Source organism: Centrocercus urophasianus, unplaced genomic scaffold, assembly GCF_019232065.1.
Source record: "Centrocercus urophasianus isolate 14NV4802_14NV808 unplaced genomic scaffold, USGS_Curo_1.0 seq_26, whole genome shotgun sequence".
NCBI classification, from domain to species: domain Eukaryota; kingdom Metazoa; phylum Chordata; class Aves; order Galliformes; family Phasianidae; genus Centrocercus; species Centrocercus urophasianus.
In genome coordinates, this window is record NW_024884822.1 from 9,849,840 (window position 1) to 9,870,929 (window position 21,090).

The 21,090-nt window shown below is 41.4% G+C and overlaps 1 protein-coding gene across 1 annotated transcript; it reads right to left on the reverse strand.

Annotated features, from left to right (window-relative positions):
* Positions 1-6,265: 6,265 nt before the first annotated feature.
* On the reverse strand, positions 6,266-21,020 carry MRPL22 (mitochondrial ribosomal protein L22). The gene is made up of 7 exons (XM_042826416.1): positions 20,968-21,020; positions 20,843-20,888; positions 19,015-19,150; positions 17,058-17,123; positions 16,529-16,606; positions 15,677-15,746; positions 6,266-15,255 (listed from the first exon to the last, which is right to left on the reverse strand). The coding sequence occupies exons 1-7, from the start codon at positions 20,993-20,995 to the stop codon at positions 15,044-15,046; spliced, it is 636 nt and encodes a 211-aa protein (XP_042682350.1). The 5' UTR covers positions 20,996-21,020; the 3' UTR covers positions 6,266-15,043.
* Between the last annotated feature and the right edge of the window lie 70 nt (positions 21,021-21,090).

Below are 21,090 nucleotides of genomic sequence, written 5' to 3' on the forward strand. Positions count from 1 at the left end.
CTCCCCCCCTTTGGATTTTCAGAAGGCTGGAAAGGAAGAAGAAGAGGGGAAAAAAAAGTCACAAAATAGGACCAGCTCCAAGAATATCAGCTACTTGTCAGCTTCGCAAAATATCCACTAATTTATAGAGGAGAAGTGTATAGGTTCTTTCAGAGCAATACGTCAAAGCTTTCTCACTGTGATACCTAGCTTTATTTGGCCTTCATATTATGGACCAAATTGGATTTCTTTGGTTCTGGATAAAATGCATAAGGGTGATGTACACTATGATTTATTACCATAAGTGCTTAAAATGCTTCCCACTAAATTTGTTGTGACCTTACCACACTTTAAAACCCAAAGTAAATAAGTGCAGCAAGTAAAGGTTAACAACACACCAAATAAACAGCAAGCACAGAAGATAGGACCTGCTCACATTGCTGGCATGCTTCAGGAAACTGCATTACCATATGGTCTGACAACATGAGGGGAGAGCCCAGGGGGCACAGAGCCTTCAAGATGGCAGAGAGACAGAATGGGCTTTAGCTCCCCCACCCAGCAAAAATGACAGCCCAGCTCAGTGCTTTGCAAGCACTTTCCTGTGCTACTCCCAACATCCGTGCCCGCAGGATGCACAACTCCTCAGGCTGGTTAAAGTCAAAAAGAGCTGAACTGCTTCCACACGAGCCAAGAGATCAGAGCTACCCACTTCTGGAGCAGGCAAACCATCAGATAACAAAAAGCACATCAACACAAGAGATATTATTGTCATGTTCAGAGAACCAGTTAGCATCCCTTTCCAGGCAGAATATTGAAACCTTCAGGAATAGCTCTGCATCCACAAGAAAAACCTTTAGAGAAAGGAACCTCATGCTACGGTTTGAAGGTGGTCTTCAGGACAAGTTTATCCCAGCATTTTAAACGAGAGCACAGTCTTTCATCCATGTACTTTCCCTATACTAGGTATTTACTTCCTGACAGATCATATCAAGGTCAACTTAGGCTCCTATCCTTCCAGTACATAAAGCAAACCTACAAGAAAACTGGGGAGGGCCTCCATCAAAGAGTGCTGTAACAGGACAAGGGGGAACAGCTTTAAACTGGAAGAGAGGAGATTTAGGTGCAATGTCAAGAGGAAATTCTTTACTCAGAGGGTGGTGAGATGCTGGCACTGCTGCCCAGAGCTGTGGATGCCCCATCCCTGGAAGTGCCCAGGCCATGGATGGGTCCTGTGCAGCCTGAGCTGGTGGGAGGTGTTCCTGCCCACAGCAGGGGTTGGGACTGGATGGACTCTTAGGTCCCTGCAACACAACCATGCTATGATGCTATGACACCTTCTCATGCATCTCTCAAACATTTTCAGGTTCACTCAAATAATTCCTACCATTAGGAATTAGAGAACCTCTTGGAGAAACACCAGCAACAATTTATGAACAAACCCAGACCAACTCAAGCAAAAACAAACAAACCACTTTGAAACAATATCTTAAAGAAGATTCCTTGCTGTTTTGTAGAGGTAGACAGTCTCAACCCCAGGTGTTTGTCATTACAAGAACAGCTTGAAAAAAAATAAGTAAAACTTTGTACAACCCAGAGCAACGGGACACTCATTCCCACATCCCCCAAAATCAGAACCTGATCAAATGAAAGCAATATTTAAGAAAGCATATTTCATTATGAAGCCTCGAGAAAGTGTTTGAAGTCACCAAGACAAAAGAAAACCAACAACAATTCCCAAATAAAAGCTGAAGCTGGTTGTGTGAGTCTGGCCCCTGCACTCAGCCTGATTACAACAGTGGTTTTGCTCCATAACAGAAATATTCCTGACATTCCAGGTGAGAATGAGCTTCTGAAAACTTACCCCAAATGTTAAAGTGTTTGAATATAAGACGTAATACTCCAGGCCACGTTTTCTTTTGATATATCAGCAAAGGCAAGGGAGACTCAGGTCATTAGAATCTCCCTCTTACTTATTCTCACAATTGTGATAATAAATTCATTATTTTCATAATTACTGCATTATAATTTAGTAATAGGTTCACATTAATTTCAAAAGTCTTACTACAAGGCATTATCCAAACAAAATAAGAAACAATTAGAATTAAATTAATCTAAAATCCTACTTACAAACCATTACACAAGCAAAATAAGTAATACATACCATGAAATTTATCTAAAATCCTATTAAAAATGATGACTTTGAGGCCAAAAGAAAAAAAATTACTAGACATACAAGAAAAAAAGAATTTTTCTGCTGTGCTTCTCCAGCAGAAGCAGCTAGTGAGCCACAGTGCCAGATCAGAGAGGCCAGGTAGATGGCAGGCAACGAATCCAGCACCATCCCCCCCCCCAAGGCCTCTTGCAGTCCTCCAAGGCTGGTCCTAGCCCACCCTTCTCATTCAGCCTGTCTCTGCCCCCTAAATACTCTCCTCAGGGTGTTATCACACCAGTCACTCACTGTCATCTCTGCAGCCAGAACTCCCGATGCCTTCAAGCCTTGGGGTGAAGAAATGCCTTCTCTCTAACTGCAAAAGAGCCCCCATGCCTTCTCTCTTCTCCCTGTGAGCCCCACACACACCTGCATTCTCCCCCTGTGATCACAAGCACCACCTGTGCTTCACCCCTTCCCTTCCCCCCCAGTGCCCCCACTCTGCTGAGCTAACCCAACTCCTCAGCCCGTAATCACAAGCACCTGGGTGGGTTCAACATGGCTACCCATTATATAACAGTATTTCAATGAAAAAAAGCCTTTAAACAACCAGCACGTGTCTGCTTTGGTGAGTATTCGCGCACTTGCAGAAAGCACAGCAGGTCTAAGGTTGTTATTTGTTCCCTCAGGCTTCTGAGATCTTTGTGGCACAATCTACTACCCTAAATCATAAAGTGCTTTATTGTTTGCTGCCTGGGGAAGTGCAGCAATTGGACAACTCAATACAGCGGGAAAGGTATTACAACAAAGGTGTGATGACAGAAGTACCAGTGCGATAGAAAGGTGCTATAAAAGAAGGGAAGAAGATTGCTCACCTGTATCAGAAGATTCCAGGTTCACAAAGAAAAGCTTCTCCAAGGAGAGATCTCCAGAAAGAGATCTTTCTCCAATAGCCGTCAGCCCTTCAATGAGGTCTAAGAGAGGTGCAGCCAGGCTCCACCCCTTCTGGTGGCACTAAATTGCCTTCACCTGTGCTCCCAGGGCTGATCAGGTCCTTTCCCAGCTGCTCAATCAGTGGATCAGGCCGTGACTCAGCATTCCCATACAGGGAGCACGTGGCTACATCCTGCCTTGGACTGTTATTTTGAATTTCCCTCCACGAAGCCACAGCAGTTTGCAAGTTAAAACCCTCTGCATCTTTCATGTTAAGCATGTGACAAATTGTTCTTGCTGGAGAGATGCATTTTGTCTGCAGCAATGAACTCGTGTTAAGGCAAAAAAGCTGTGCAAGTAATACAATGGTAACCCTAATGCACTTCCACAGTACATCTCAATATCTAGGTCACATACAGCAGTAGGATGAACATTACAGATCAGATTAGCATCTGTTATGCCCCACACAGGGCACAAGGTCCTAACAGCACCCTGTTACACGAGGAACTTGATCAGTGTCCCATTTTACATACGAGAACATGTCCACATTCAGAAATGCATTAGAGCAAACACTTAACTCCACCCTTGTCAGTTAACTCTTCTGCATTTCTGGAACAAGTCATTAACTTCATTTCATCTGTTCAGTTCCAAAATCTTCAAATTCAGCTGCAAAAATGGAACCCCTTTGATCTCAGATTGCCGCTAATTCATAATTGATAACCCAGACTGGAAGGAAGGGGAAAACTTCATCCCCATTAGTCGTTCCATTTAATATGTTCTGGTGCTTCAATTATGCAAAACTCAACTCTCAGGGTCTGACTGCCTTCCAGAATGTGAGTCAATGGGGGAAAGAGGAAAACCTAGATTGAATTATTCCAGCTGTAAATCTTTGTAATAGCATAGATGTCACGAGAGTGATATCCAACACTGAACAATTCTGTTTATTTTCTGAGCTGTTGCTCCATAGAATTCCCCAGGCATCCATTAATGACTTTAGAGAGTTCAACAGAGAAGGACTCACTCTCTCCCTCTTACATTCTTTGGTCAGGTCATTATGCTGCTTGCTGTAATGACCCTTTTTGGCTCAAGGCACTAAAAGCCTCGGAATAATATATGCCCTGGTAAGCGAGTAAGTGAGAAAGAATAATTAACACAAGTCATTTTGTCCTTTACTTTGGAGAAGGCAACTGTCAATTCTTTTTGAAGATGTTTAAATTATGAATGTTAAGAATATGAGTGCAATGAAGAAAACAGTAATGTGCAGACATCACTCGGGCAAAACACATTTCTCTATGGGGAGATGAACAAAAGCAAGACTGCGCAGCAGGGAACTCAGTTAAAATGGCACAGATGCATACACCATCTTACACAAATATCCAGCAATGAAAAATATATATGTGGCTATACCTAGCAGCTGGTTGTGTTTAAAGAAATGTTGTGTGACTTACAGTTCTCTTGGATAAAACTGTACAAACTCCCAGGAATCAGAGGGAAATAAGGAATGCAGTTGCATGGGTGCTGTTCAAATGAGGTGAACTTCTTCATAGCACAGCAGTCCCACTGAAATCAGCTGGATTACCCATTCAGGGTGTCTAGGTCTGATAGTTGTCCAGAAATCACCTACATCAGCACAAGACGAAAAAATGTAGCGTGATTTCCTTTTGGTTTGTGTGGAGTGACTGATGGAGATCACACTGTAGCAAAAGTCAAATTCCAGCTGAAAGTTTTCCTGGATAGGTCCATAAGACTCTTTTCTGGACATCACCACAACTTTTTCAGGGGCTTATAGGTTCTCTGCTCTCCTTATCACTGACTCTCAAGAAATTTCACTACCTTTCAGACTTGTCATCAACTGTCAAACTTGGTCAGCAGGTTCTGACAGCACCAGAGAGTCTGGCAGAAATCTGCAAGCAATGCAGGTGGGATAAGCTTCCCTTCTGTAGTAAACCATGCTGAACAAACAAAAGCAGTTTGCAACAGAACTTCACACCCTCTCTTTCCTTTTCTGTTTCTTTACAGCAAATTTCCCACAGTGACACAGTAAACTCAAAAGCTTACAGCAAATGGAGGGAACATCTTCACTTGCACTTTCTGCCAGAAAGCCATCACCTGAACATCCTCGCATTTTATGTAACATTTTTAAGGGACACACCATTAACCTTTAGCAGCACTGAATCTATCATGTTCTCCAGACCTCCCTTGCTCAGCTCTTCCTTCTCTGCAGAGATCCCTTCAGTACTTTCAAGTCACAGAGTAGACCATGTACTTGCCATTGCTTTTGCCCCCCCTGGCATTATCTATCCCTCCCAAACGTCCCTTTCTTTCTCAAGGGAAAGTTATGTCACAGCCTCCACCAGTTGATAAAAAACAGTCAGCCTGGTTCTCTGGGCAGCCCAAATCCTTCCTCAGACACCAGGTCAAGGGCCACCCTACGTGTTACACAGGTCCCACAGCCAGCAGGATTGGGGCTTTGATCCAGGGCCAGCTCTTTCCTCACCCTTTGCTTCTCCTCCTTTGCTGCATGTTGTTTCTGTTTTTCCACAGACACCTGCCAAAAGAAAAACAACTCTGCACCTCAAAGACATTTTAATAATTCATATTCAACTTCAGTTCCCACAACTTTAATAAACAAGTACTTATTAGAATACAATCATTTCCTCTTAGAATGGGCAGTTTTTAGGAATGAAATAACAATAATTGTCTCTAAGAATATGTATGAACAACAAACATTCAACCTTCCTGGTTTTGTTCTTTGGTTCATGTGCATCAAAGCCTTCCCTGCTGCTCCCCTCGCCTTTGTTTTAGCAAAGATTCTGCTTTTAATTGGGTTCAACCCAAAATCTGTATGTAAAAAAAGCTACACACAGCAACCAGCTCATCCTAGAATTCACGGAAAGTAACAGGAGGGACTGAAATTAGATTATTTCAAGAGCTCTCTTGGATTCATATGAGAACAGTTCTATTGCACTTGTAGAGGAGCCTATTTCTTTAGCCTTCTGTTGGGATGCTTTAAGACCCAATTCCTTGCCAAGTGGAAACAATGGAGAATACCAGTAGACTGTGCAAAACTAAAATAAACCCAGGCATTGTTAAGTGGCATCCACAATAAACACATCTACTAACTATCACACATCCTTAAGCCTTCAAAGTCTGTTGATCCCAAAAGCTTTGGGCCACTAAACAGAAGTCTCAGAGGCCAAGGTGTCTTATTCCAAGTTTTATTTCTTGTTGCTTACAACTTTCAGGTCCCAAACTAAATAAGCTGAAGTTTGGCTCTCTGCAGATGAAGGCCTCACATTTGCACTGTACCAAAAGACTCCTAGTGTCCAGAGTAATTCCTCTGTGCTACACAGTTTTCTTTTAAGTGTTAATCACTGATATTGCATGGAAAGGTCTGTGGTGAAAGGCCCTAAAGAAGCACAGTCACCATTTCTTCCTAGATTCCACTTTCCAAGCTTTTGATGTCGTTATTTTCTTCCCTAAAAGAGAACAGAAATTAATTGAGCATTAATAGGTCTCAGTTCTTTAGCAGATCCTTAGCTGGCATAAATTAACATGCCTCTGACTCATTCTCCCAATTCATACCTTCTTGCCAAGACAGGAGCGTATCTTCAATGGTAAAACAGTGTCAAGATTACTACAGTTAACCTTCTTGAAAGTGTTTGTTACTAAGAACTCAATTTCCTTTGATTTTGGTAGACCTTCTTCAAGGTCTAGAAGAGGAAATAGACTTATTTCAGTGGCACAGCGTGTCCGCTCCTGCCTGCGGCACATTGCTTCTTCCAACTCACTTTCCCTGGCACACCAGCATAAAACTGCACCAGGAAAATGCAGAAGGAAAAAAAGAAAAAGAAATCACCAACAAAAATAATGAGCTTGGATCTAACCTAGTTTGGGAATCCCTAGGATGCAGCAGAATCTGAACTGGCTACCCAGTTCCAGCTAAAAAAAAAAGAGCATTGGCTTCTTTTTAAGCTTTTTAATGTACAGATCAAACAAACAGACTTCCAAGCGCTTTCATTTAACTTTGATGCCAAACTTTGATGTCTTCACCATTTACAGTAATCATTTTTATGTGCACTTAATATTATTTTTTTTTAGTCCAAAATGTTACACATAAAAACACCAACTTCATTTGAAAGACACAGCGTTTTTACTATTCGAAAACTCTGCATTTTTAATTTGTTTCTTATCAGCAGACTACTTCTGGGGCAAAGAGAGAACATCAAGTTTTGAATGCCTTTTAGCTGATTTAAATTAATATTTTATGTTTGTATTCAAACAAGCTGGCTAGTAGAAGGGCTCTGACATTTTTTCCATACTTTTTCTGGCACATCTTAAATCAGAAGCAATGGTTATCTCTCAAATGTTTGGTGCTTTATTCCATGATGGGGACCCAGAAGATGACACTTCTACATAGTTTAATCCATTAGAATCATTGCTCCTTAGCCCTGTGCCAAGATGGGGAGGAGCAGCTCCCCAGTGTCTGAGGAATAAGACAACACATCGATCCTTCACTTCAAATGCAAATGCCTATTCTGTTCTTGAATGCCCTCTCCCTCAAAAAAACAATATAGGGTTACAATTCTCTAGCTCTGTATTTCCACCCAGCTCTTCCCAAGAACACAGAAAACCAGATATGAGTGAAGTTTTAATGAAAAGAGGTCTGAATGATTTCTATTGCATTTAATAACCACTACATCACTGTCAGTAGATGAAAGCACTGTATTGGATTCCACAGCTGACAACAGTGGTGAGTTAAAGGATAGCCTTCAATTAGCCTTCTTCCTTTTAAAACTGATGGGGAAGGAGTATATTTGAAGATCACAGACTGGGTCTACATTAAAGTCTAGAGAAGGAGGGAACTTAGAGAAGAAATGTAGGTACACACAGCCCATACTGTGGTGTTACTCCCACAATTCCATTTATGCCGTTATCCAACAGGATAGGATACAGGGGGAAAGTTTTCCTCTCTAGGGCAGATGAAGGAGGAGAGCACTGAGAAGCAATTATTAGTAAGATAATCAGTGGCCTGCTTTGCACAGTTGCCACAAAGTGTCAATGCCATGAGTGCTGGCCTGCCAAAGCCACAGCTGTGCCAAAGAACTACATACTGCTGGGGCTGCTGCTGCAGTTCACCCTGTTGGTGTATGATGCACCCTTGGATCAGCATCCCTATTCCCCTGCTATGCCAGGCAACACATTGGGAAAATGTGTTATCAGCCATCTGAAACCTAGAATTTTGGCCCCAAACATAACATCTCTAACCTACTTTCAAGAAGTGTCACTTTATGAAAGCATTTATTATGCACACCCCATTTTCCAACCAAGTTCAATGCAGCAGTCCTTGAAAAAGGAAGAATACTTTTGTTTCATGTGAAAGGAGACGAGCACAGAGAAGAACTAGCAAGAAACCCAAAAAGGGTTAAACAAGCATAAGCAGTCATTGCAAAAATTTCATCAAGAAGTCTCACTTATCAGAGAGAAATCATATTAAAGGATATGGTCTAGCAAGTAAAGACGTGCACTGCACAGTAACTTATTCATATGCTCCAAGTGTAAAGAAAGCTGCTAAGAGCACAGTCCTTAAGGACACTGCAGGCTCCCTGCAAGTTACCAATGCTCCCAGTTCCAGTGGTGTTCAGAGCACTCAGCACACTGCAGGATTTACCTCCAATGGCTATCTGATCCAAAAGCCAAACTGTTAAATGAGTGAAATCCCTGCATGCTAGATCAGGACCGGAAACGACTGCTTGCATTACTGACAGATTATCAAATTAATAAATCTACCATGTGATAGCTAAAATAAATACCCATTAAAAATACAAATCTCTCAAAATACAAGGAAAAGAAACGCATTCCCAGCACAGACTCTGAAAACAGACATCTTTAAAACAACAGACATTGCCAGAATGAGAACAGGTGGAAGAATGAATAGCAGTTGCTTTCCAAGCACCTATCCCCACAAAAGTAGTGAGCATAGCAAAAGAGACAGGTAATAAAAGGAAAATAAAAATTAAGAGCATCCTTGAAAAATCAACTGCTTGATGAGAACGAATGAGATTCTCTGCTTTGAAACGTGGCACACTAGGGACAAATGCAGATGTTTGTATCTATTTAGCCAATAGTTTACATGGTATTGCTATGATCTCCAATAGAAGTTTCTATATAGTTTTGTACGTAAGAGACATAACTGCACCACACTCCAGTTCCAGTTGTTTCACACGCAGTCTCTCAGTCAAAAAGGGCCATCTCCCTTCATCCACAGTTCTACACCATCTAACACCAATGGCCACAGGCAGGATAAAAGCTTAGCAAGTATTATTTTAAAAAGGTTACTGCAAACCAAGATCTTGGGATGCTTCCCCAGTGGACAGGGAAGAGAGAACATAGATAGATAGAGCATAGGTACAGGTCTACCATTACAAAAGAGTTCTGCTGCTGCTGTTATCTAAGCATTTTGAGATCACCTCTGGTGACTAAACCTTTCCAGCTCAAGGTTCAGTATTTGCAGTTTGTCTTTTTCTTGCAATAACTATGCTATAGGTTCAGTGTGCCTCTGCCATGGCACAGAGGGTCACAGGTTGCTACTGCTCATGCTCTGAGCCAACAGAATAAGAACCCACCCAGAAGGCCTTCAGACACAACACTGACCCGAGTCAAGCCCTGAGCCCGGTCCTGCTGCCTAACTGAAGGCTGCTTTCCCAGCTGTGCAGGCAGGTTCTTATTTAAAGACAGATGATCACTTAGATGCGCTGAACTAGAGACACACTGCAGGCCTGAAAGAAAAAAAATATAAAAGATATCTTTTAATAACAGGAACCATAAGGAAGAGCTGACAACTAAAGCCACGTAAGTTATGACAAAGCACGTTGACAAAAAACATTTACTTGCTGGAAGGAGGTCCCATCATCCATGCTGCACCACAGTGGAGTTCAGCTGCCTCCTCCTTTTCCTGAAAGCTTCTTTTCTGATTTGCAGCCCTGGAAGTGCTTTCCAGTACTCTTCAGTTCAGACAAGAGAGGGTAGCAGGATGAGACTCGTTATTAATAATACAATTAGCCATTTGGGGGGTTTCTGGGTTTGTGCCAACTCTACCTTCAGAATTTTAGGACACACTGCACAAGGGGAAACAGGACTTCTGTGCATGCTCTGAAGCTGTTCCATTACACCTGATTTATAGCATGACACTGCTTGTTCTAGCCCATAACCTTGAGCTTGTAAACCACACAAGGGAAAATTTACTAACTACTGAGTTCATCTTAATGCACTATTGGGAATTTTAAGCAGGGAAAACTAAGGCAAGGTGCTGGGGACATTTAGAAGAGCTAGTCCTGCACAGCAGTCTTTTAATGGCTCAGTGCAGCACACCTCATAGTCCACTCTGTTTTCTTTTAATTAAAGCTTTAATTTACATGGCCAGCATACAGTAAGGTCCTATGTTTGTCTTCCTCTGAAGATAATTGACAGGAGAGATGAAGACACATTTCATTGCCTCCGAGCTGCATACATTGATGGAGTTTAACCACAACAACGTGTATAAATGCTTTTATTCCACTCTTAGTTTGCCTAAGAGTTTGATTAATAACTGAAGCCAGAACACAGTTCTGCAGCTCTCCTGTTGAGAAAGAAAGAAAGATCATCACCCACACAGCAGAATCATTTCCCGGCAGTGAAGCAGTCTGCACTAGTGTATATAGAAAAGCAATGAGAGCTGGAACACAAGTGTCAAAGGTACCTGCGGCAATTTTGACAAGCAATCTCAAAAGGACCTAAGAGTTGTATGAGCACCAGGCTGAATGCGAGCCAACAACACTCTCTCACAGATACAACAACCTGCATATCTGGCTCTATAGGAAGCATGGCCAGCAGACAGAAGGGAGATATCCCCCTCCAGTTAGTGCTGGCAGAGGTGTACCTGGAACATCAAATTTGGTTTCAGGCTTCCCGGAGCAACAGAGAGGGGAAAAAACTAGAAAGCGTACAGCACCAGGCCTGGAGAACTGGATTTATGAAGAAAGGCTGAAGTTGGGCTTGTTCATCCTGCCAAAAAGAAGTTCCACAGGGTGATCTGACAGCAACATCTACAATGTGATAATCAACCATTTCTCCATAACACCACACCATGGAACAAAGGATTACATCAACAGAGTATGATTTGAGGCTGAGCGTTGCAAGAAGTTTGCACAGAGAGCAGCTCAGTATCAGTACAGGCACCCAGAGAAGCCTTTGCAGGTTTCAAATGATTATTAGTCACATTAGTGACCCAATGCAGTGTCAAAAATGTTCCCACTCCAAATTAATTTAAAATAAATACATCATAAGAAGATGTTGTTTAAGACTACAATTCATTATTTTTGGTAAAAGAAAAAAAATGAAGTGAATTTAGGTAACTTAACTCTGCCGTACAAAAGTCGATGGTTGTATAATTAAGCAATACACAGAAATACCACATGAGATAGTAAAGCAAATGCTCTGACCCATATTTTGTCTTTAGGTGCAAGAACACTCAGCTCTTCAAGCGTATTACATACTTTCAGATTCATTTCCTCAGTTAATAATCTGAGATGGATGCATAATTTGCCTGATGTAAAGTTACTCTCTCCTTGGCTTGTTCTGCTCAATGGCAGGCTGCCCTCTGTACTAGCACATAACTTCCTTGAAATGAGAGTTGATAGAGCAAATATAAAATTAGCTCTGCATTTGCTGTCTACTCCCAAGAGATATCTTGTTCCTTACTCCAGTCTAAGTACTCAAAAGTCAGTTCCTGACAACAGTTCCTGCAACTTTCCCCTCAAGTTATTTTCCCCAGGTAAGGCTCCAGCAAACAGTAACTCATGTGACTATTAGCACTGTTACAGTCTTGTATTTTGTTTAATTAGTAATTATTTTAAATTACATGGCTGAAGCGGAGCTGGGTAGCTGTCATTCAGCTATAAAGACTTGTTCTTTAAAAAGCTAGGAATAGGGGCATTTTCAAGAGAACTGCAGATCATAGTGAAGAATGTCACACTTTGTTCACATGGTTCATCGAAGACATTAGGAGTAACCTTACTCCTATTTAGAAAAGAACTGTTTGCAAATGACCTTCCAGCATCCCACCGGTGGGTTTTCATGGGGACTGACAGAAAGCAAAGAGTAATACCTACTGGGCATTTGCTCCTGTTGAACAAAGGACTTCCCAAGCATCTAGATGCTGAGGAGGCAGCACTCTTACCCAGCTCCCATATTTGTGCAAGCAGAGTTAATCAGAAGCTTTATGCTGTATGACCTTGGTCCAGTCAAGTTTATTCCAGGTACTGCAGCACAGCTGAAGCACTGGGCAGATCTGTGCCGTGTGCCATTCCAGCCACAACAGGCCATTGTTTAATCACACTTAGATTTATCTTCTGTGTTTTTCAGAAAGCTCATGAACACTACATCCAAAGGTAGGTTTAGGAAAGATTCATTAATAATCTCCTCAGTAATTGCCATAGAGTTCTAAAAAGGTAAAACAAACAAAAATTCATAGCACATCCAGCACATCAAATTGGCAAAAGTACTTTGACTTTCTCAGCGAGTACTTCAAAATGTTTATGAACAAGCCCAACAGCAGGTTTTCAAGCTTTCATCAATTAAATCTCACATTGCTGAGCACAGCTCACAGTTCTGCTCTCCTCAGATTTCCCTGAAGCCTTACTACACCTTCACGCATACTTGCTCCTGCTGCAGTTTCTGTAACATCAGCACACAGGTACACAAGTGGTGAGTTTACAGTGCCCCAGATGCTATTAATAAAATTAGCATCAAGTAGAGGCCTAGGTGCCTCTCCCATCCCGTCTGATGACAGCTCATTTAAGGCTGTTCTTTTATTGGAGGTCACAGGAATAAACAATCATCTTCTGCAAAAGACTTGTTGCAATTAACAGCGCTTTCCTTCTGAATCCATCTCACGAGCATAGATTTACTAATTAGTAAGAAAGCACAGCAGAATAAATGAGAAACAATTTTATATTTAGAACTTGACAGTATAAAGCTTTATCACTAGATTGTACTGAAATCAAGACCCAGGCAGGCTCCATAAATCACTTTAGACACTTCTACCCTCCTATAAGCAAAGGAGAAGAATCAAGTCAGTTCAAGCTCTGTATCTCACCAGACCTCCCAACGTACTGTTACAGCCAAGGATGTGGATCTTCCTTGGCCAATACCATAAGGATCCACTGTTATACATCGTTCAGAAGGAAAAAGCAGCTAAGATGGGGCCTGTAAAGCATGGCCAAAAAAGTCTTGCTATTTTTTGTTTTGAGAAAGATGACAGAAATGACAAGCAACAACCACTTCTGTGGTTGCATCTTGCCTTTTGACTGAAGGCCATTTTAGGAAGTGTCAGGGCCAGCAGCTGCATCATGAAGGTGGAAAAGACATCAGCCACGTTCTCACTTCTCTTCCAGTTTTCTGAGAAAATGAGAGCAATTATACAATCTTGTCTGGAGTCCAAAGGGATTTGAAGGGAAATCTACAGCTTTCTCCTGAAAGAGGTTATCTAGAAGTCAGGTTTTACATGCTTAAATCACGAGTGCTGTTAAGTATGGATTATCTTCCAATTCCTTAATCTTCTCCCAGATCACTGACAACCCTCCATGAGAACAAGTACTGCGTCTGCAAGCACACCATGCAAGAACAGAGGGCAAATAAGCACCATTAGTAGTAGGAGCCATGTAAGTATCTGTATGACTTCACAATCCCTTAACACTCCTGTACTGTAAATTGTTTCCTCAGGAGCCAAAAGAAACAGCTGTAGGCCACTTCCAATAGGACAGCTAAGAATTTGTTTTGTTTGTTGTAAGACAGCTAAGAATTTGTTTCCTTACAAACTGTCCCTTTACCACCACTCAAGCACTGATGAAATTTTCAGTCAGTGTGGTAAAAAGACCCAAATGAGGTAAGCAATCAATCTTCCACTAATGCTCTCAGAATGAAAAGGTCTAAATATCAGATATTTTCATAAACAAGCAACTATAATTCTTTTTATGCCAATGTCCATGATCTGATTTTCACCTGGGTGAAAACATGACAGCGTGAAGATGTTTTCACCACTTTTTCCTCTTAATTACAGTAATGAAAAAAAAATAGGATATTGGGTTTTTTTGGTTTGTTTTTTTTTCCCTCCAGAGAACTGGAGGTCTGGTTCATGCATGCAACAAGCCATTCCACATTAAATCCATACAGCATTTTACTTCCCTCAACATTACAAAAGCGATTTGCTCCCAGACAGTATAATTAGTTCACTCTCCACTACTCATATTGAGTTTCCACAGAGAACAGCATGAACTCCACACACACATCAGACTATTAATGCCACGGTCAGAATTCAGAACGGTTTCAGTGTGCTGCAAGTTTTCACTACCACGTCCCTCCCTGACAAACTAAACATTGCCACCTACTGACACTGCCAAAATCTGAACTTGGAATTTTTCACTCCCCACAATGCCTACAGTGCACAACAGAGACAGTAAGGAGGTGGCATTACAGCCCAGATAAAGGAATCATTAATTGATGCCTGAAATCCAAGACTGATGTCACTTCTGTTGAACTGTTGTGGCTACTTTCCCATGTCCAATTCTGGTAAATTTACTCCAACTCGTGCAACCTGTCTGCCAATTGTACATTGCTACAATAAAGACCCAGAATGTACATAACAGAGTTGCATGAACTGCATGAAAGAATTCCCAACAAGTTTTAAGTGCATTGTTTCCCCTGGATTTGATAGCACAGAAGTTGAAAGCTGTAGTCCAAGTAACTCAGAAAGTAACATCTGTTGAATCTGTTGCTGCCCTTCCAACATTTTTGCACATCTTAGGCTTGACAAATAAGAGATCTATGATCATTCTTGCATCATTCAGCTCCAACAGCAACAAAACATAATAAAAACATGTTTTAGGTTTATTTTACATAACTACTTTGTCAAACAAGAAGTACCTAGGCAGTCACAAAAGTCCATCACAGTGTGTGAACAAGGGTTCTATTGCGCAGCTGTTGCACGTATTCTTTTGCTTGGTCAAAAGCAGTCTTTCGTGGCTCTGGAGGAGGAGGAGGCCCTTCCACCAACTTCACAAAATAGTGGCACTTGACGATTTTCATGATGCCAAACATCCCCTTTCCATGGTAACGGATCCGTTTTGTATAGTGGCCTTTGCCTGCCAGTGACTCAGCTGGAGGAAAAGAGGTGGGGAGGAGAGAAGACCAGTCAATCTCAGAATAAACTGCTATAAAACTGCAACTGGAACACTGTCTTACCAGTGGATTATTCCGTGACTACAACTGAAAAGTTAATTCAATTAATGATTCCCTTCTCCAACTTCTGTAACATTCAGCAGATTGGTGCTACAGAGGAAATCCTGGAGTTGAACTAACACTTCAGAAGCACCAAAAAGGTGAATTTAGAAAGTATACAAATGAAGATAATGTCAGTTGTGATGCAAGTACAAAGCCTATCTTTGAGTTTTTGCTGAAAATATTTACTAGGAATTGTATTTCTGCCATCTCTGCCAATTTGAGACAACAAAGTCTTACTAAGGATAAACTTTTCATGGAGTAGTATGACATTCTTCTGTGCTAAAATAAATACGTTACCTATATATAAATTTGATTTGAATTCCACGTTGTGATTTCTTACTGCCATTTCCTGAGCCTCTAAGAGAACCTGTAACAAAAAGACATAGAAGTACTGAGCAGGAATTGAAGCACTGTTATTTCCTATCTGTGGATAAGATGAAGAAATTTGCGAGTTCAAAGTAAATTACAGACAAGTATTTCAGAGAGATCAAAATTGTTAAAAACAGACTTATATCTTACATAATTACATTCTCTGCACACAAACTGGAAAGCTTCACATCAACCTTATTATATTTTTGGGTTAGACGGCTCCCACCAGCAGCTGTCAGTGAATGGACCTTCAATTGGTTTATATAAGATTAGAAACAGACATGGGTAGAAATCAAGTTATGCCATTCAGTATTTTTGAGCTAAAACTTAATACTACTCAATCATAATTATGCCAGAAACCAATGCTTTGGCCAAGCAACCAATTTGATGCCACCAACAACTACTGTGCATGAAAAATGTCTGTGCTTTAACAGAGCTCAAACCCTTCCTCGATGACACTCCTCACCATTTATGACTTTGAAGAAATGAAGCACATTTACAGAGCAGCTATTTATAACAGATTTGGCATTATTTACCATGATCTTAAATCCAAAGATTATTATAGTGAAGGTACCCACATGTTGTTTGTTATCATCAAAAGTTTAGAACATTCAGCACAAGCTACTTCTGTGTATCCTTAAGTCACAACATTACATGACTGCTACAAGAACGTGGTCTGAATGGGTTCTCACAGGCTTACAGAAACATTTTAAACCAACATCATCAAATATTTGGGAAGTTTTCTTGAAACTGGGTTTGTTAGAGAATACAGCTGCATACCTCTTTGATCACCTTTGCACCCTTTTTATCATTAAATTCCAACTGAGCAAGAGCTTGATCAATGGACATTCCTTTAACCTGCAATTTAAGGTGTTAAAGTTAACTTGCGGAATTACAAATATTTCTTTTATTCAGAAGACAGTCTTTAAATTATTTTGCTGTTACAAAGAACAAACCAGAAGACCAAGCTTCCTTAACACACATTTCTTCAGTGCAATATCAGACATACAATTCTTCTCAGCTAAATGCTGAATGATAAATTACTCAACTTTTTTATAACTGTCTTCTCTCAGAGCGAAAAACCAGCAATTACTCTGCTCCAAAGATCCCTGGGTACACATTTGAGAGCATACTAAGATTAAGATAAAGTGGCTAAATCAAACTACAAACAACTGCCTGCTGCACAACTGCATCCTCAGTACTCTATCATAAAGATACTGATTACACTCTGATTGAACTAGACTGTTAAAGCAAATGCAACAATTAAATTTTGTTCTAAAATTCAGAACAAATAAGCACTTTTGCTTACCAGTTTTGCCAGATACCACATCTTATCTTTGCTGTATTTTATTTCCCTCCGACAATGATATATTTCCTGGGTGCATAAGAGAGAGAACAAGTAATTTCACTTGAGAACAAAAGGAAGCATACACACCTGCCCTGCAGTGCACATTCTTTTGAGGAATAGAAGAACAGCTCTTCCCTGCTACTCATACCTTGAACACACCAAGTCAGGCATGCTGCTGCCATTTTAAACTGTAAACTTCAATACTGTATAATAACAGTAAAACTCAATACAATCCTATAAGAATTAAATTAGTTTATAAACAGAGATCCTGAAAACCATATTCTTTTTTTTTTTCCCCCCACATCTTTTCTTTCCTCCCCACCTTCTGAAGCAGGCTAACGACTCACGAACCCAATCTTAAAAGTATTACTGTGCTGTCACACCATCTTGCTGGGACAGCAACTCAACACCAATGAATTTAATCAGCTCTTCAGAAGTGAGGAGGGTTTTGAGTTTGACTGACATGATGAGGTGTCTCCAAAGGGCCATTTAACATTATTACTGCACCAAGAGAGCAAAAGCAGCCAGTAAAATTTAACACTGATACATATTTGAAGGACATAGAATCTTTTACAGACAGCAAAATAACTGATTTAAGTGAGCTGGTTGGTAACTCTATTTTCATGTATATATTGCACTAGTCAGCACTGTATTTCTAATTCTAGGCCACAATATTGATAGAGGTGATAAATGCTAATGGCTCACAAAAGCACGTCAGGAAAAAATGATTCTTGTGAGATGCAAATAATTTATTTTGCTGAGCAGCACCTCTAACAGAGGACACAAGACATCACTTCCCAAGTACAATTAAAAAAAAAATGAAGATACAAGACATCAGTTTTCAAGAATGAGGAAATACTGAAAAATTCACCTAAAATTCTCTCAGGTTAAGGTGTAGAGAAACCACCATTGATTACTCCCTTCAGTGACCAAAGACAACCAATTAAGTTTCCACGAATGACTCAAATTAAAAGACTTGCTTCTATTCACACTTATCTGCAATTCCCAGCTATGAAATGATCAAGAAGCGGGGACAGGGAGAAGCATGCATGATCTTGCTATTAGTTTTTGATGACAGCATTTGTTATGACCACGTTTTAAAAACAATCATGTTACTTAAACTGACCTCTGCCAAAGTTGTCTTGAATGGCTATCAGGCCTTCATTGGTTTTAGCCTCTTTGCTTCTATTTGTGGTTTAGTAAACACAAGTTATTGTGCAATGGACTGAAGAACAATTCCACTGCACAGTGTTTACAAAATGATTTCTTAAGGAGATGAGACTTCTGCCATCACATTCTTTACCTGACTCCCATGTCTGCCCCCACACAACTCTACAATCCCTCACACATGTCAAACAAATGAAGCAACCATTATGAGATAAGACAACCTATGAACAGCCCCGTTAAGAGGGGGGCCACAGCAAGAGGCAACAGAATATCACATCTAAAAGAATCCTATAAAGCAGAAAACTCAAAAAATTAAAAAAGCATGCACTCTGTTTAAACAGGTACCATTAGTTCCACTGCTAAGGGAAAGTCACATTTATAGTTATAGCAGCTGTCTTCTTTCCTAGATACCTTCTGCTGGATGAACAGCACGAGCATAGAACAACATTACTGGTGACTTTCATCTCTTCATTGTTCAGAGAATTCTACAAGCAGAGGATGGCATCTTTGCAGTTTGCAATACACTGAGTAGATGATCAGCTGCACAGCAGTTTCAAGTTCCAATTAAGTTAGAAATGGAAAAGAATCAAAGCAATGTGAACTCCTACAATTTCAATATGCGAAACAGAATAAAACCTTAAACAATCAACAAAAAGCAACCAGACTCGTGCCTTGTGGAGTCCTCCAGAGACAATCTGTTTCGAAATTGCTAAACACAAACGTGTAAAGAAAGGTGCAGGTGTGTGCTTACAGCTGGTCTGCGAGGTTCCCCGGGCAGCTGAGGAGGGTAAACAATCCTGTTCTTTTTCTCCCACTTCCCAAGTTTCTGCAGGGATGCACTTGTGTGGATGCATGACAGCGGGAAAGCGCTACCAGCTGCAAACCACCTGCAAGACAACACCACAGTCACTGCTGTTGAACATAAAAGTTCTTTGCCACTGTCCAGACTATCTGAAACAGCTGTGAACTTGCTTGCCTTCATAAAGAGAACTGACATATTTGACTACTTTCAAAGTAACGCTATGAAAGTCCTTTACAGTTTACATTGAAGGGCTTTTTAATTTAATAAAAAGCTTAAGGCTTCCTAAGGCATGCCAAGTAGCTTAAGTTACATTCGTATAGCATCAGATTCCACACGTCCCCTGATCATCACAGACACCATTACCTCTTTTTGCTTGGATGTGGTTCATTACTTGCATAAGGAATTCATGTCTTGTAATTTTCCCAAGACTAACTAATACTCGTCTAACTTTTAACAGCAAATCTTCTAACAGCAATAATTTGTAGCTTTCTAAGGAACTGAGAGTGAAGAAAAAGAAAGCATCAAAAGCATGTAAGCATTTATCATGTCTGAAATTTGAAAGGGAAAATAATCTCCACTTCCAAAGTGCAAGGAAACCAATGCAAGATAGATGACAGCAAATATAAAACTTTCCACAGCTTCCAGCCAGTTTGCTCACTCAGTCACAAAGACTGAGCTGCATGTTGCCCCCTGCTGACCAGGCAGAGCACTACGAGGCAGCTGCTCACAAAGGCAAGAAATCGACGAGTTCAAAACGAAACACTTGGAGCTTTAACGAGGCTCTAACCGCTCTGCGTGGGTTGCCAAGTTATGCAAAACATTTTAAAATGTCTGGCAAACAAAACGCACTGAACAGCTTCACGAAAGCATTGCACACCTTAGAAAGTGTTCACAATATCAGTACGGGGCAGGATGATAAATAAAAGTTTTATGCACATTTTTTCCCCAGTTATTTACCAAAACAACAGTTTACCATCATTACATAATATCAACCAATACAGACAATATTCGACCACCACACAAGTATCACTTTGCAGTTTCACAGCCTAACAGTGAACTAAGCATTACTCTCCAGACATCAGCACAACACGAGCCCTGACAGACTGAGGAATCTTACGTTCTGTATCTTAAGGCAATCCAGAGAACAACTCTATTTACCATAGTTCCAAGAGAGGAAAAAGGACACAAACACATTGCAAGGAAAAGAAAGTGACAAGCAAGAGAAGTTTTTATACTTTACAACCAAGAGGCTCATTTAAAGAAGTTACATACTGTGCAACTTTACAGGAAGAAGCATTCACAAGCAAAAGGTGGGAGACACACAGAATTGAAAAACTGATCAGGGAAAGCAATTCAGCTGAGCTGAAGGGCAGTAACACAAGAACATTTCATTTTCTTCAGTGACCACCTCTGTGATTGACCTCCACAGGCTCCGGCAGAGACCAAAGCTCTGCACTTTGAGCACCACACCCTCAGCTTTTCTTCTGGAACTGGGGATGCAGTGGGCAGCGATCAACACTCCCCAGCACTCCTATGCTGCTCCTCCAGAACAAAGGAGAGGCCAGGCAGGAGGGCAGTGACTGGGGAGAGCACAGACAGGTGCAGGAGATGCGCTCTGAACAACGCAACCAGAGAAAAAGCTGCGTGATGGATACACGGGGCCAAACGAGAGCCTCTCACTGTGCCACAGAGCGCGCAGGAAGATGGGCACAGGGGAGCGGCCCAATGCATACAGCACAACCCGGCCTGCTGCAGGACGGCGGAGCCCCGCACTCACCTCTCCGGCCGCACCCAGCCGAGGAGCCCCCGCACCCAGGCGCTACCTGCAACGAAGAAACGAGGTGAGCCCGGAAAGGAGCGAGCGATATCCGCGGAGCACCGCGCCCATCCCCTCACGCTCACCCGAACCTCCCGCACAGCGCGCCGCCATCTTCCCCGCTTCGCTTTACGGCGGCCGCTCCCTGCGCATGCGTAGCGCTGCGGGCGGGAGGGCGGTTTTGCGACAGTTTGCGACGCTTTGCTCGG

Excerpts from the sequence above, each read along its gene's own strand:
- MRPL22 (XM_042826416.1), bottom strand. The coding sequence starts at position 20,995 with ATGGCGGCGCGCTGTGCGGGAGGTTCGG. Across the intron at positions 17,124-19,014 it reads GGGAACCTCGCAGACCAGCT|GAAATATATCATTGTCGGAG; the intron begins GTAAGCACACAC and ends TTATGCACCCAG. Across the intron at positions 15,256-15,676 it reads CAAATCAAATTTATATATAG|CTGAGTCACTGGCAGGCAAA; the intron begins GTAACGTATTTA and ends CTTTTCCTCCAG.